Source organism: Thermobia domestica, chromosome 3, assembly GCF_964235325.1.
Source record: "Thermobia domestica chromosome 3, izTheDome1.hap1.1, whole genome shotgun sequence".
Taxonomy (NCBI): domain Eukaryota; kingdom Metazoa; phylum Arthropoda; class Insecta; order Zygentoma; family Lepismatidae; genus Thermobia; species Thermobia domestica.
This window is the reverse complement of record NC_137456.1, coordinates 139,750,329-139,766,292: the sequence shown is the minus strand read 5'-3', so window position 1 is coordinate 139,766,292 and position 15,964 is coordinate 139,750,329. Positions and strand designations below refer to the sequence as shown.

Genomic DNA, 15,964 nt, shown 5'->3' with positions numbered 1-15,964 from the left:
CACCGCCCTCACCCTCGCTGTCCACCGCCCTCATTAGTATCCCAGCACGGCCCTGGTCACAGTTACTAACCATCTAATCCTCTATATAAACGCAGTGTGCCACAGCAACAACATAGTGGTTTAAGTCAATGTGACCAGTACGAAGTCTATCCTTGAGTACTTTAAGGCGTTCGTTTATACGATTCCGTTTCATCTTTTGTGGCTTAGAATAATATCCAATTTCCAACATGGACGGTAATGTTTTGTTTTCTGCTGGTTCCTCTTGCATTAAGGTAATAAACATGAATATATTTGGACGATCAGTAATTGACTTTCTCCTCAACTTCGAATGTCATCCTTTCAAATTATTATTTAATTTAATTTAGAAGTTTTTTGGAAAGGAAAAAATATTGGGTACCTAACAACATCTAATTGGAGTGTAACGCTCGATGACGATACGCATGGCTTTCCATGAAATTTGACAACATCGTTGTGTGCCTATGCTACTGAGGCACAGCGCACACTAGACGCTCTTTTCCAGATGAGGTTTCCATACCTACAAATCTAGAACGTATCCTCATGTTTATTCTACGAAGGAGATTATGAAAGTAAATGAAGGGTACACAAATTTCGTGGAGAAAATTGTGAGCAAAACGAAACATTCATTAATAGCAAAGGTAATGTGTGAGGCTCAATGCGAGTACCTTTGTTCTCTAAAATGAATCTAATTTGGAGTTTAGTTTCTAGGAAAAAATTTGATTAGTGTCGGAATGAAAAGAACATTTAGCCTCAAAACAGACATTCAGACGGGAGAGCAGAGTTATAAGCATTTGTAAAGAAACTGCAATGGATTCAGATACATGTCAATGCGGACTTAAACTTTTCCATCCCAGTTCGTCGTAATTGGCACCAACACTCACACAAACACTTCACTACTACACAGTTTGTAGAAGTTATTCGGTGGCACTTATTTAGTCCATAAAGGTGAATGGAAAGTCCTCTAATTCATTGGACATCAAAATTGCTAGAAGATCAATCCTGTGCGATGACCAATAAGGAGTCGGGGTCAAAGCATCATAGGCGGCTAGCAATCGTCTTTTCCCTTCTCTTCTGCGAGGGCAATGTTTTTCGGGAGGACTTCCCTCTGTTTGGGAGGATGTCGAGGGTATCTTCTAAATACTCTGAAGGCTCCAAAGAATTGTAAAACAGTCTTTTTACGTATTGGATATCTTCTTCCTCATATTAAATTTGTCTTTCGATGATTAAGTTAAACAAATAGGATGAGCTCGCACACGGAGATCTTGCGCGACTGAGTTTTAGAGGCAGAAGTCATCATGTTACAAATCTTTGGTCCTATTTGTAGCTTCGTATGGCGTTCTTCGAGGGATGAAGTTTCCATATCTCAGTAAATTGATTTCCTGGCGATGGGAACGGTCTCTTCAATGCATTTCTATCTTAGGTTTGCAGTTTCGTTGAATTTTTTCAATCTTCTGCTCTTTCTGCATGTCTGTTTCCCGGCTAATGTTAAAAGCCGATTTAATGAAGTAAGAAAAGTAATTGTTGCTATGCAATGAAAATTAATTTGGAATAGTTGCGTTTTTCTCCGATTATTTCCTTTTACTCGTTCTTATTTATTTTTGCTTTCTTTCTATAAATTACATTTTAGATGAGTTTTACGACATTGCCCAAATTATCCATACGAAAATGAAGATTTAGATGAGGAAAATCTCTTTCTGTATACAAATTCCCATTAACTAGTTTTCGGCCAATCAAGATTTGGCGAAGCAGGAATTCCTGTTTTGCCAAACATGGGCGACTGCTTACGCGTACGATAATTTCGTAGCTTAAGGTATTCGGCTAAACAGTCAGGAAACAAATTTCACATATCATTAGAACTAATATTATTCACAATTCGAACAGTTCATATTTATCAAATGTCCTTCAAAACAAAATTATTTTAATTGTCTCTGTTTTTCACTTAATCGCAATTGTCGCTGATCGCAATTATCATATATTCAGAACAGTAATCTTCAAGTTGGCGATACTATTTTGTTTTTTGTTTTTAAAAAAAGAAAAGCAAGGCATTTTTTCCACTTTCATTTTCTTAAATATATATATACACACAAAGTTGTATTCATACCTTCCACACATCTTATTCCAACTAAGGGGGTATCCGATAATCACCAATATTAAATATTTAACACAATATCAGTTCATAGTCTAAATACCTATCCGGACTTGGACTAGGATTTGGATTAGTAACCGAGCATGTGTTACTAATCTAAAATTGCTCTTGGCTTCGGTGCCAGTGGTCCCGGGTTCGATTCCAGGTGGCGACACAGTCGAAAAGTTATAACAGGTTTTTCAGGTCAGCTATCATGAATGAGGTTTTCCCTTTGTTTCCCTTATTTACATTAGGCAAATGTCAGAATGGTACCTAACATACAAGATCCCAGGCCGTTTCCTTCAATCACTATTCCTTTCTTCCTTTCCCATTTCCCGGAATAGAGTACTCACCGAGGGACATCATCCCTCATACGTCACGAATTTGTAAGTATACAGTAGGAGGTAACCAACGTAAGGGAACGAAATACTAAAATATAGAACATACGATCCACTTGAAATTCAATGAGTAACGTTCAAATTTGTCCTGCATCTTGTTCATCTTCCTGCTTTTCAATGTCATTGCTGGGAGACTGTCAAGTTGATCATGATATTGTTGGACCTCACAGATGACCTGGGTAGGTCAACACCACTTTGAGTAATGAGTATTCTTCGGAACTCCCAATCTTGAGAGAGAAAGTGCTATGCTTTCTGCATGCGTTGTACTTGAAGATTAGTGTCAATTTACATGGCCACAAATTGGAAGAGGCTCCGATAAAATAATGCACAGAAGAAAGAACTGGACCGTTTTCAAATCATCTAACGACTGTATCAAATGCCCTAATACACGTAGAAGAGCTACAGTCTTCTAAGGTCTGCTCATTTTTCGAGAAAGAAAGCCTTTTATAAATTAGGAAGAAAGTATTTATATTTCTTTAGTTTTCTTTCGGAAGTCAAAGTTAGATCCACTTTGAGAAACCATAAATATGACTTTAAAAAGACTTAATTATTCCGGTAAAAATAAGTTACACTTACACTTCTATAGGGTCTGACAGACGTGATTTTTTGGGGCGAATATTGACTTTATTTTTTATTTTATTTTTTTCAATTCCATGGATAGGTTCCGTTCTTTGTTTAATACAACGTTACCAATATGTATATGAGCTCGTTGAAGGATTAAACACATAGCTGATGAAAAGTTACTAGTATCATGTTTAATATGATACTGGATGAGATTTTTTTTCACGAAGACAATGACTTATTTTCTTCTGCCCTTTTTGCTGCTTTCATCTCCAGATATGAAACGTAAAACTGCACTCAAAATAACTGTCACCTCCTTCTTCAACATCTTCACTATCCATATATTTCCTCAAGACAAGATTTGTTACTAATGGCTGAGTGACCAATCTTTTCCAATTGGTCTTCGCTTTCAATTTCTTCGTCTGTTTCCTCTTCCGACAGTCTTCAAGACTGAGCAATCTCCTTGATACTTAGTACTTGCTTTGATGTTTTCAAGTAAATTGTAATTTTACATACACACTGCACCAGATATTTGTAAAGTGTCATGAATTTTATTTATTTAAAATAATGTAATTTCGTTCACATTGAAAGATGAACTACCTGGAAAAAGTAATGCTTTCTCTAGGATCAGTTTCATCTGCTTTATCGTTTTGAGAGTTCTATGTATAAAACACAAAATTTATAAAAACAAAAGCCAAAATGTATATGTAAATTGAATTTATCTTACAGTTCAATTTTAAAGAAGTACTAACGCTTATACTGTAATGAGGAACGTATATTTCAGACTCCAGATAACTCACATCGCGAAAAAGTCTCAGTCTTTCTGTGTGTGTCTAATAATACAATGATAGTTCACGCCAAACTATGAAGGTAGACAAGAACCTAAAGACGTCATCTTTTTAGCATTTTTAAATTCAAAGAGGAACATATGACGGCTAAAGTCTGTGAGACCCCACTTGAGTTCAAAGTAACTGCAGTTGCGTGTAGTGTTGTAAAAAAAGTTTTTTCTGTGAAGTTTTTTTCAATAAAAAAACGTTCCTTTTCATGTTTTTTTTTCAAATGTCTGTTTTTTTTCCTAGGAACTATTATTTATTGATTTATGTTGCAGATTATTGAAATAATCAACAGAACTTGAGTTGAAGCCCTCGTAACTTACAAATCGTTTGTTTCTTTGTACTTATACGAGCAAAATTGTGCGATTATTCCTTTCGGACCCAGGTCATTTTAGGCATTTTCCTACATTAATGACTTATTGTTCAATATATCTAATCATTTACCCGATTGATATGGTTAAGGCCTTGTTTTTTAGAAGAGGGATGTGGCTATGTTTTGGTGTAAGTTACATTGCAGTGCTGCCAACGGGAGGGAAATCTAGGGAGTGAAAATTTACAAAAAAAATCCCTAACAGAATTTCAAAATTTTTTTTGTATCTAGTACCACTATTGCCATATGGGTCCAAGTAACCCAAAAAATCTTTGGTGTGTTAACAAGGTGCAGTAAAAATCTAAAGTTGCTGGCTGCCATACAAAGAGAAAGAAAAAATTCTCTGTCATCATATAGGGTCTACATGAAATTTTGATACTTTTTACGCCTCAGAAGCGAAAATCAACGGATATGCCGAGGCTATAGCTTCTCTAATTATCCCATTAAAACTTTTTCTGGTGCGTTCTGTAGGCCAAAGAAGAGGCTTTCAGGTAATGTACGTTTGTTCCAATGTAGCCAGCAAGAGAGAAATAATAGATTGGAAAATGGAAATTTTCCAAATATTTCACCTAAAATCGGGAATTAATTGTTTTGACTGGAAAGACTGCCACCAAATAGACACAAACTATCTTCAAATAAACCATGGTACCCCAAAAATATATCCTACAAGTATCATAGCAATATCTAACAAAGTAAGCATGAAATTTAAAAATTATATCTCATTCTACCTCAGAAATTCACCAATTTCTTACCATTTACACAACATGTTTTATTATAAACCTCAACTGTGCTTTGCCTAATTGTTCTACTGAAACTTTTTATAGTGCGAAGTGTAGGCTAAGGACGAGGCTTTCAGACAGTGGTACCTTTGTTCGAATGTAGCCAACAAGAGGGAAATAATAGAGACAAAAAGGGAATTTATCTAAAATTTCCCCCTAAAATCTGAATTAAAATTTTCTGTAGCTTGCAACTCTGCTAGCAGATACACACAAACTATCTCGAAATAAGCTTTGGTATCCCTCTAATATGTCCTACAAGTATCGTGACGATACCTAATAAAGTAATACATGTCATTAAAAATACCTCATTCTACCTAAAAAAAAAAAAAAAAAATCGGTTATCTTTCCACTTAGAAAACAACGTCTACTGTAAACCTGAACTGTGCTTCCCTTAATTATCCTATTGAAACTTTGTATAGTGCGTTGTGTAGGGCAAAGACGATGATTTCAGATACTGATACATTTGTTTCGATGAAGCCAATAAGAGGAAAATAAGAGACAAAACAGATAATTTTTCCAAAATTTCCCCCTAAAATCTGGAATTTAAATTTTTTGTAGCTGGCAACACTGCTACGAGACAGACGCAAACAATCTCAAAATAAACATTGGTGCACCACTAACATCCTGCAAGTATCATGGCGAAATTTAAGTAACAAAGCTTCTAATTACCATAAATATATTACGGTAAACAGAAAAGTAGGGAAAAACTAGAAAAATCAAGGTTAGAACCAAAACCCGAATTTTTCGTGCGCCCCCTAATTACCCTATTGTAACGATCTGTACCTGCGTTTGTTCAGTAAGGACAAATATTCGACTGGCGTAAGTTGACTTGCACTCGGACGTATAGGTATGGATTTATAAACAAAAATTCGATTTTTTGCCCAAATTTAGGGAAATTTTAATTTCCCTAGTTGGCAACACTGCCCACAGACCCGTCCAATTGATGTCAACAACTAGGCATCCATTCGAAACACATACCTGACAAGTCTTAAGGGGGTCTCTCTACAACGAAAGAAGCTACAAGGAAAAAAGAAATAAAGAAAATTCGAAAATTTTCGAATTTTTGACTGGGGGTGAAATTTGAGAAGGAAATTCGACACCCAGAAGAAAAAGAAACTAATATGATAAACTATGGCCCAACCAGGCACGTAGCCAGGATTTCGTGAATGGGGGGGGGGTCCGTGACATGAAATACTGTGATCATCACACCAGGGACTCGATCTTTCTAAACTATTTTACTGGAACATATATTGGTTCGTTTAGCCAGGATTTCGTAACGAGGGGGGGGGATTGATATGAAATTCTGAAGGCTCAGGAGCTTGATCAATGTAAACTACTTTACTATCAACATATATTGGTTTGTTGGGACAATAAAATGAGGATATTTTGGTAAGTATTTTAATAACAAACTATGAAGAAATCTCGAGTAATAAAAGAATAAAAAAAAGTATTGAAAAAGATTTTACAATATTTACTTTCCTTTCTTTGTTCATTCAAATATAACAATTTTCCTTTCATTATGATCTCAACTATTATGAAAAATACATATTCACTATTATAAAAAGTACATACTTAATAATGTCTTGTAAAATATTTTACAATATCTGCGTTACTTTTTCTGTTAAATCAAATGCTAATAGAAGTCCTTTTCTACACAAATTTTTGTTTTTATTATTCCGTCAACTATTGTCGGTTCCAAATGACAGGTTAAAGGAGTAGTAGAAAATTGTTTTTGAAATAACATATTTGATTCTGCAAGGATGCGATGACGAAAAATTATGATAAAAAATGTCCATGCTGTTACTCAACGGTACTATGCTTTCGGAAGCTTGAAATCTCTCTGACTAGTAGCAGAAATTCTGAGAATTCTTTAACTTTCCTATTAATTTCAAATTCCCTTACTCTTCCAGGATATCTCGCTCACCTCGCCACCATGTATTGCAAGTAATACAAATTTCCTCATAAGAAAGAGTAACCAAAAGCTTCCTGTATATATATATATATATATATATATATATATATATATATATATATATATATATATATATATATATATATATATATATATATTTAATAATTTTTAACGCTGATCCTTCTTTTTCTCATTTCATTTTGTTTCATCCTTCCTTACTTTTTCATTTCTGGTCTCGAAGAGGGGGGTGTCCGGACCCTCCCTTGGCTGCGTGCCTGGGTCCAACCATATTTGGCAAAAAAAAAAAAAAATATATATATATATATATATATATATATATATATATCCCGATATCTTAATTAGTATCTACACATGAGCGGATTAAAAAGTGGTACACCCATGTGTGCCACTTTGGCCACTTGGGTCCGAAATTGTTATTGAACACATTGATTACAGTTTTTTGACTAATAACTCGTTTTGTTGTAGTAGTTATAGTCTCGACTAATAATAATAACGTTGTTGTAAACAACAAGTTTATAAGAAAATTTTCTCCCCTTTTTACATATTAGTTCCAATACTGTTGCTGAGAAATTCAGGGTGTTTCAAAATGAATATCGGGGTTTTAAGTCTTCGTAGTGCTTATTACATTTTAGGTATATCAAGTAAATAACATACATCAAGTAAAAGAGCACCTCAAACAGTTTTTGCTACAAGCATTCAACGTGAGCTTCATTTGTTACACGGAACACATCGAGTCGATAGGCGAGAAAGGTCCATAAACTTTCCTCCATATGGCACAAAACACATTCAATTTAGGGGAGTCTCGTTTCAACTGTACCATCTCCTGAGGATTTTCTGACCGCCAGATGTGAACATTATGAGTAGAGTCCGGATTTTTATGTAATATCAACTCCCTAAATATGTAACAAACAATCGCTTAAAAATGTAAGAAATATGTAATATGATATAAGAATATGTAATATTACATATGTTACATATTTATAAAAAAAACGTAATATTAACAAGCGTGTGACTATGCAATATTTAAACGAATTATGAAAATAAAAAGAAAAATCTACTACACTTTATCCTGCTTAATGCAAGTCCCACAATGAAGTGAAATGCTTGAACGGCTGAGACAGCCATACGTCACTAACGTGACTGATTGCAGGATATTAAAAATCAGACGCGAATGAAGGAAGATGTGAATCGACTAGAGAGAAACAGGAAAGCCCCGAGAAAAGCAATGCATACGGCATTTGTACGTCAGATATCTCATGTGGTGTGGTGTGATCCCGTTTCAAATCTAGAACGTTTTACACTAAATGGGCATCCGTCATAACGGCCCAATCTTCAAATGTATTATACGCAATATACAAATTTAAATACTAAAAGCAACTTAAGACGAAATGTATTGTTATATATATATATATATATATATATATATATATATATATATATATATATATATATATTTCATGAAGGAAAAGCAGTCCTATATCTTTTAAACAATACTAGCTGAACTAAGATTGAAGAATATTTCCACTAATGAACATTATTAATTCGAAATAAAGTACTTACAAAAGATGTGCCTGCAGTTCAGCTGTATCGGAGTGTTTCACTTTGCTTGCTCGACACTTGACGGGAAAACAGACATTCGTATATCAAACCTTGTGCCAATCTGGTCCCTCTGTGGTTAACTTCATCAGACGTTTTCTCGTCACTGAAATATCTGCGGTACCAGCTAGGCACCACTTATAGAAGTAATAAAGCTCCTCGGGCACAATATTAGCTGTGTTTTCTAACAGAGACCCAATGAATGTCCATGGATTTGACGGGAAAACAGACACTCGTATATCAAACCTTGTGCCAATCTGGTCCCTCTGTGGTTAACTTCATCAGACGTTTTCTCGTCACTGAAATATCTGCGGTACCAGCTAGGCACCACTTATAGAAGTAATAAAGCTCCTCGGGCACAATATTAGCTGTGTTTTCTAACAGAGACCCAATGAATGTCCATGGATTTGCACGTAAGACGAAGTTTCGGATAATCTTTGCTGCTGAATTTAAATCCCTCATGTTTCCGCTATCTTGACGTTCCTCTGCCTCTGCTAATGCCATGTCTTTTATTACTTTAAGCGACACTCTGTGAGCTTCATTCTTTCGTTTTGGGGCACTAAACTCTACCTCAACGTGCTGAAGCTCTTTCTCTAAGAAAGTCCTAAGTTGCCTCCTGTTCTTCATTTCAGTTTCCTCTAATCCGTTGGATATGCATATACGTTTGTACGTGGACTCCAGTACGGACATTGTAATCACATTGCGTTCCTTTAAAGCATCTTCCACCACTTCTATAAACTCAACGTTCGAAGCCAATTCTGGCTTGACTTAATTGTTCTGACCTATCATCACCTGATTTATCCGCTCGAAGCTTGTTAATAACATGAATGTTCCAACAATTCTTGTGATACATCTTCTATGACATGAGCATCTGCAGGATTAATGCTCGCATTAATTCGAACTCGAAGCTTGTCGTCGTTGGTTAGTTTAATCGCCTTTAATAACTACTCTCCAGCAATATCTCTTGCCACTAGATGTAAGGAATAATGCTTAGTCCCCCCACGATCACAGAAGACGCAGTTACCTTTGTTGTATGTTGGTGTCCGGGCTCTGGAAAAAGGTATAGCTGATCCACCAGCATCCTGTTGTTCATTATTATCTTTATCAGACTGAGAATTCCCAGATGCTCTTAAGACGTGAAAGTCCACTGTTCATATATTTATGTAAACAAGGCTACTAACTTATCAAAAACCATTTTCACACTGCGTTATGACATTACCATTTTATTGCAGTACGTAACAAATTAAACTTTTACACTCCTTAAAAATTATACATACAGTCTTCACGAGATGGATCCTCTATTATGAATTGTTTATTTTTCGTTACCATGACAACTAAAACTCACATCATCAAATCACTATCTTAACAAAATATCATCGCATAACGATGGAAAAGAAATTAGTTATATTTCTCTTTTTCTTATTGTTTTTCTTCCTTTCTTGAGCAGCTTGTGCATAATTTAAAAGTACATTTTGCCCATTAGCACAAATAAAGATATAATAAAGATGTTAAAAATACAATATCGTTGTACTTTCTAGTGGTGTTTTGGTAGCAAGTTCGATTCCATTGGGCATTATTCGATTTAAAATCCTCATCAGTTACATCACTCAGCAACCTTTTATTTCACGTTAATAGACTGTCTGTGATTCAATTCTGCTCTTTGAGAGATGCAGTTGTAGAGTTTTTCATAAATTGAATCCGTTTTCATTACCACCAGAGGTTCGCTTGTTTGTGTTTGACACACAGTGCATAAGTCCCAATCAAATTCTGTACATCGCCACCTTTTTGAACTCGACTTTTGCAGCTGCCTCCATTTGAAGAAATTCCACTTCTATTTGGAAACACAAATTTTGGTCCACTTTATTCCTGCAATGAAAAGAGAAAAACAAGTTTTAATGTGTGAAATTCAGAAATACAACAACAGCAAAAATTATTATAATATTACTATTACATTAGGCAGTTTATTGCGATTTCAAAACAGCTTTTCGCAACTCCCTAGCACAAATAGTTTTTCACTTTATGACAATTTCTTCGAAACGAATAATGTTTTTGAGGTCCGTCATTTTTATGACGTCATCACGTGATCAGACGCGATTCCCAAGGTAGCATCAAGTGATTTTTGTATCCTTAGACTTCATAGAAACTGAAAATCTAGGTGTGTTGCTTTCTTCGCGAAGGAGCACACGGGATGATGTAAGGTACTCCACTAAGAATCGTGACGTGTGAGTTACATGACTCATACAGCCAAAAACGGTAAACAATATCCAGCCGGAGCCTTCTTTCCTCTCTTGCTGTGGCTAGATGGCTTAAATCCTTAAGGGTGACCACTCGGGTTTATATAATTACAAAGCAAGAGCTGTTCGAATCGTGTAAATGAACTCAAATTACCACCACGATTAGTTTACCCTAATTAGTAACTCAAAATCTATTCAACGTTTTTGTAGCGTGTGATCTATCAAGCAACTCGCCTAGATGAGTAGTTGACTAATATATAATTAACGTACTGATCTGACAACGTATATAGGTGAAATCGTGGAAAATGTAGAAATTGAAATACGTACACCGAATGTGTCACATCTAGCCATAACAATGAGTCACATTTTAGTTCTGATACCAAAAGACTTACTGTTGACTAAATATTATTGATATGCTTTTCTTAACTTTATAAGTCTACTAATATAGGATATTTATAGTGAAATAATCATCTTTTGTGATCATTACTATAGGATATCTAATTGAGTAGTGCATATTATATTCGTAATCTACTAGTCATGAAGGTCACTTTGATATATAGGATATATAATTCAAGTTGTCCGATGTATTTCAAACCCTGAAGGGAGTGGGATTAGGGATGTTCGATAAGGCTGAAGACCTATCGAACTTCGGGAGTGAAAATTTATCGAGTTGTCATCGGTTACTCGAAACCGTTCGAGTATCTGAAATTATCGAAATTTCGGGTATTATCGAAATTTCGAGTATTATCGAAGTTTCGGGTATTATCGAAATTTCGAGTATTATCGAAGTTTCGGGTATTATCGAAATTTCGAGTATTATCGAAGTTTCGGGTATTATCGAAATTTAGAGTATTATCGAAGTTTCGGGTATTATCGAAATTTAGAGTATTATCGAAGTTTCGGGTATTATCGAAATTCCGAGTATTATCGAAATTTCGAGTATTATCGAAGTTTCGGGTATTATCGAAATTCCGAGTATTATCGACATTTCGAATATTATCGAAGTTTCGGGTATTATCAAAAGTAGTGATGAACAGTTCGGTTCCTTCACCTCTCCAATGATTTCTTCTTGCAGCCAAAGTAGTCAAACAACTTTTTTCATCTGATAAGTTATTGCAAAGTTGTATTTGTCGAAATCATATGTAAAATTATTTTTCTGCCTGCCCGTTATTGGCGCAATCGGCAAAGTGACTATTAGTAGACTAATGTTGTCTTGGATTCCAATTCCATTCGGGTCATGCAAGTTTTCTCTTCCTCTTTCTCTCTTCTGACAGACTGCTTAAACCTTGTACAGATCTGTAGGGAAAAAACTTTTCCTTCACTACATTGCTAAGGAGAGAAGATATAAAATGAACACTCTGCATATATGTAATACATATTATATACAACTATGATAACCTCGAATACATCGTTTCTTTCGAAAACTCCGATAATCCCGAACTTTTCTAAATATCCAAGAGACTCGACAAATGCGATCATATTGATATATTTCTGTATTTGCTGCTTTCAAACAATTCGACATTCTCGAACAGTTCGAGTGTCTCGAAGTTGTCTAATGGTTCTTACATTTCGAGTGCCTCGAACACTTCGAGAGTCCCGAACATTTCGGGAGTCTCGATGATTTCGAGAGTCTCGAACATTTCGAAAGTCTCAAACATTTCGGGAGTCTCGAAAGTTCGATAATTAGATAAAATTAAAATTCTTTATCGATTAAACGGTTTTGACATGTTATCGAATTGTTATCGATTACTCGATTATCGGAACATCCCTAGGTGGGATGACTTCCGGGCAAGGAATTGAAACTTGTTTTGGAACTTACACGACAAACCCTTTCAGGAATTATATTAGGTTATTCCCAGATTAAATGTTCAACTTTGAAATCAGCCCTGGTGAAATTAAGAAGGTGGGAAACAACAATAGAAATGATTTCTCTTAAACTTTCATCTGAGGCATCTTACTACTGATGGGCATACACCACCTTTGGTATTTTATCTGATAGGTTGTAATCACAACGGTGTTCAAACTATGCGTATGATACATGAGTACTGTGTTAGACTATGGTGAAACTGCGGAAGAGAATTTATGTAATTTAGTAATTTAATACGTCTGCATCCAGGGCCGTGACTTGGGGGGGCAGGGGAGGCAACTGTCCCAGCCAAGGAAGCTCCCTGGCGTTCGAGGGGGCCCATTTTAAAACAAAATTTCCTTACTCCATAAATTATAAATGAAGCATCAAACAAGTTCACTACATTGCATAAACAAAACAGTACACAAAAGGCAAATAAAACAAAAATGAGTCGTGGGGCCATTTCAGTAAAAAATGTCTACTACTAGGGGTCCTAGAAATAGTATTTATTCGTATGGCTTTGAGATTTGTCAATATTGTCCACTTAATTCATTTGTCATGTAGGTCTATGAAACGGGCCCAGAGGCGTAACTAACGGCCCCGCAGATATTGCCGTGCTGGAGGGCCCACGGGCTCCGGGGGAACATAAAGATTAAGAGAAAGACGGAAAGAGGGGGCCCAAGAATTAGTAAAACAACTTTCTCTAGGGGGTCCAAATACGCGTATTAGTGCTTCCCCCCCGCCTTCAGAAAAAGATCTAAGTTACAGTGTTGCGTGCATCTACTGGAATTTGGTTGAATGTTTTACCATATTCCAAACTAACGGTTACAAATTGATATTCATACAATCATTAGCATGTTCAAAGTACCGGTACGTATTCGTATACGTAATTCTTAGATATTACTCTATGGAATGCAGTTCAGCTTTAAGACAAAGTATTATAATAGACGCAACATAAAGGAACATTCAGTTTAATTATGTTTCTTCCCGGCATTCTGGAGACAGATTTTTTGATTTATTTTGTATTTATTTTAAAATGTAGACATTTCTTCTAAGCATCTTCCGGGAGAGACAAATATAATTAAACCCCAAAAAAGTAAACTATTAAAACCAGAAGTAAGAGCAGTTTTTGAACAACAGGAACAGTTTGAAAAGTCTTTATTTTTTTTTTTTTAATTTAAAGACTAGTTACAAACACGCACTTTCTTTCTTTATATATATATATATATATATATATATATATATATATATATATATATATATATATATGGACATCAAATTTGCAAGCAAGTTCTTGTGGCAAAGAACTGTCGGAGATGCAATTGCATATTTTAGAAAGAAGGAACCGGACTGCTGTAATTACTGTAATCAACCCAGGACATAATTTTGTCTAATGAGTCAAAAAAGAAATCATTTTTAAAAAAAAAATTTTTACAAAGGAAATTAAACTGCTTCATGTGTGACTCGGAGTATCCCTTTTGTTTAGAAAAAAAAATTCACTCAATTATATAAAATGAACGCAAACGTATCTAAAGGGGAGCTTATTGCTGCTTTATTTGCAGTATTTAGTGCAGGTGTAATTGTGACTGCGTATGTAAAAGATGTTGTTTTAAAAAAATATAATTGTAATATTTCCCGTTTTAAGTAATAGTTAATTTTCTGCATTGTCCATATGTCTCGAAGGGTTACAGAAGAACATTGCCAAAGGTTAACAACGAAGTCACGCTTCTACTATCTTTCAGATGGAACAAAGGCTTAAATAACGTTAATTGTTGGACTTAAAGTTAGCGGCAGGTCATGACAAGAATAATGTATATCGTTGGGATAGGTTTGATTTTTGGTTTTCGACACGCTAATCTACGTAGGAATATCAAGAAAGAATAATTATGGAAACAGCCATTAAAATCACAATGAAGAAAATTACAATTGATTGGAGATGACGAAACGTAAATGAGCAAAATTTACAGAAGAAAAGACAGAGATTTGTTTTATAATGCAAATACATAAAATTACTGGAAAATTTGAAAATATTCAAATAAATATTGAACACAGCAAATTGTTTTTATTATTATTATTATTATTATTATTAATTTTATGTCCTACGATTCGTCACTTTAGGGTAAAGGAAACTATTACAAGTGATTGGTAACCAGTGACAGCGAAACTGGCTTTCAGACCCTCGTAGAACTATATATATATATATATATATATATATATATATATATATATATATATATATATATATATATATATATATATATATATATATATATTAGTAGCTTCATTCCATCCTGCTACGAAACGCGGGATTTCCGGGTCCACAACCACCACTGGTGATAATGAAATAGCTGGTGAAAATACAATACATTAGAGAACATCTATGTAATGAATGGAATTCAAATAGATATTGCTATGTTTAGCCTAATGACTTATAATCTCCCACTACTATGCTTGAAATCATTTGTAATATCAATACCTTTTCCTCTTCTCTCCATTTGCTCTGATATCCGTCAGAACTCCAAATTATCTTCAAACAACAAACACTTATCTTCATTAATCAAGGTAAGACCGACACCCATGAATTCACACACAGACGTTACGTCTGTGAAATTGTCCCACACATCTAATGAATTTATATTTTTTATTTCTACTTCGTTAATTTATTGAGTTTCGCAAAAATACACTTTTTTATTGTAGGATGAACGAGCAGACCAATATCACGATTAAAACAATTTTTAACATTTCTTCATTTAATATCGTTAGTTTTTCATTTAGTTTACGCTAGTTTTGCTAAAACTATTGTTAGTTTCGCAAAAGTGCACTTTTTATTGAAAAAATAACGTTTCCTGCTAAGTGAGAAACTAGCCCTCCTATAAAAGATTTTCATAATTTTCCACCTCATATCGTTAGTTTACGTTAGTTTTGCTAAAACTATCGTTAGTTCCGCAAAAAATACATTTTTTATTGAAAGAATAGTTTACCTCGAAGAGTGACGTTAGTCTGGCCACAGTCAATTGTCATAATTTTCCACCTCATACCGTTAGTTAACGTAAACCAACGATAAACTAACGATATGAGGTGGAAAATTGTTTAAAGGCGGGCTAACTCCATATTTGGCGAAAAATGTCATTTCTCGAATAAAACGTGCACTTTTGCGAAACTAACCATAATTTTGTCAAAACTAAGCGAAACTAACGATATGAGCGGGAAAATTATGAAAATCATTTATGGGCAAGCTAACTTTACGCTTATCGAGACACTTTATTCTTTC

General features: G+C 34.8%; 1 protein-coding gene across 2 annotated transcripts in view; it reads right to left on the bottom strand.

Annotated features, from left to right (window-relative positions):
* Window positions 1–15,964, bottom strand: part of LOC145680770 (uncharacterized) — a 621,439-nt gene that overhangs the window by 236,599 nt on the left and 368,876 nt on the right. For both annotated transcript variants that reach the window (XM_081751756.1, XM_081751757.1), the window contains exon 2: window positions 8,578–10,479. In XM_081751756.1, the coding sequence (XP_081607882.1) occupies window positions 8,854–9,303 (450 nt within the window). In that variant the 5' untranslated portion in view covers window positions 9,304–10,479 and the 3' untranslated portion in view covers window positions 8,578–8,853. The remainder of the gene's footprint in view (window positions 1–8,577; window positions 10,480–15,964) is intronic.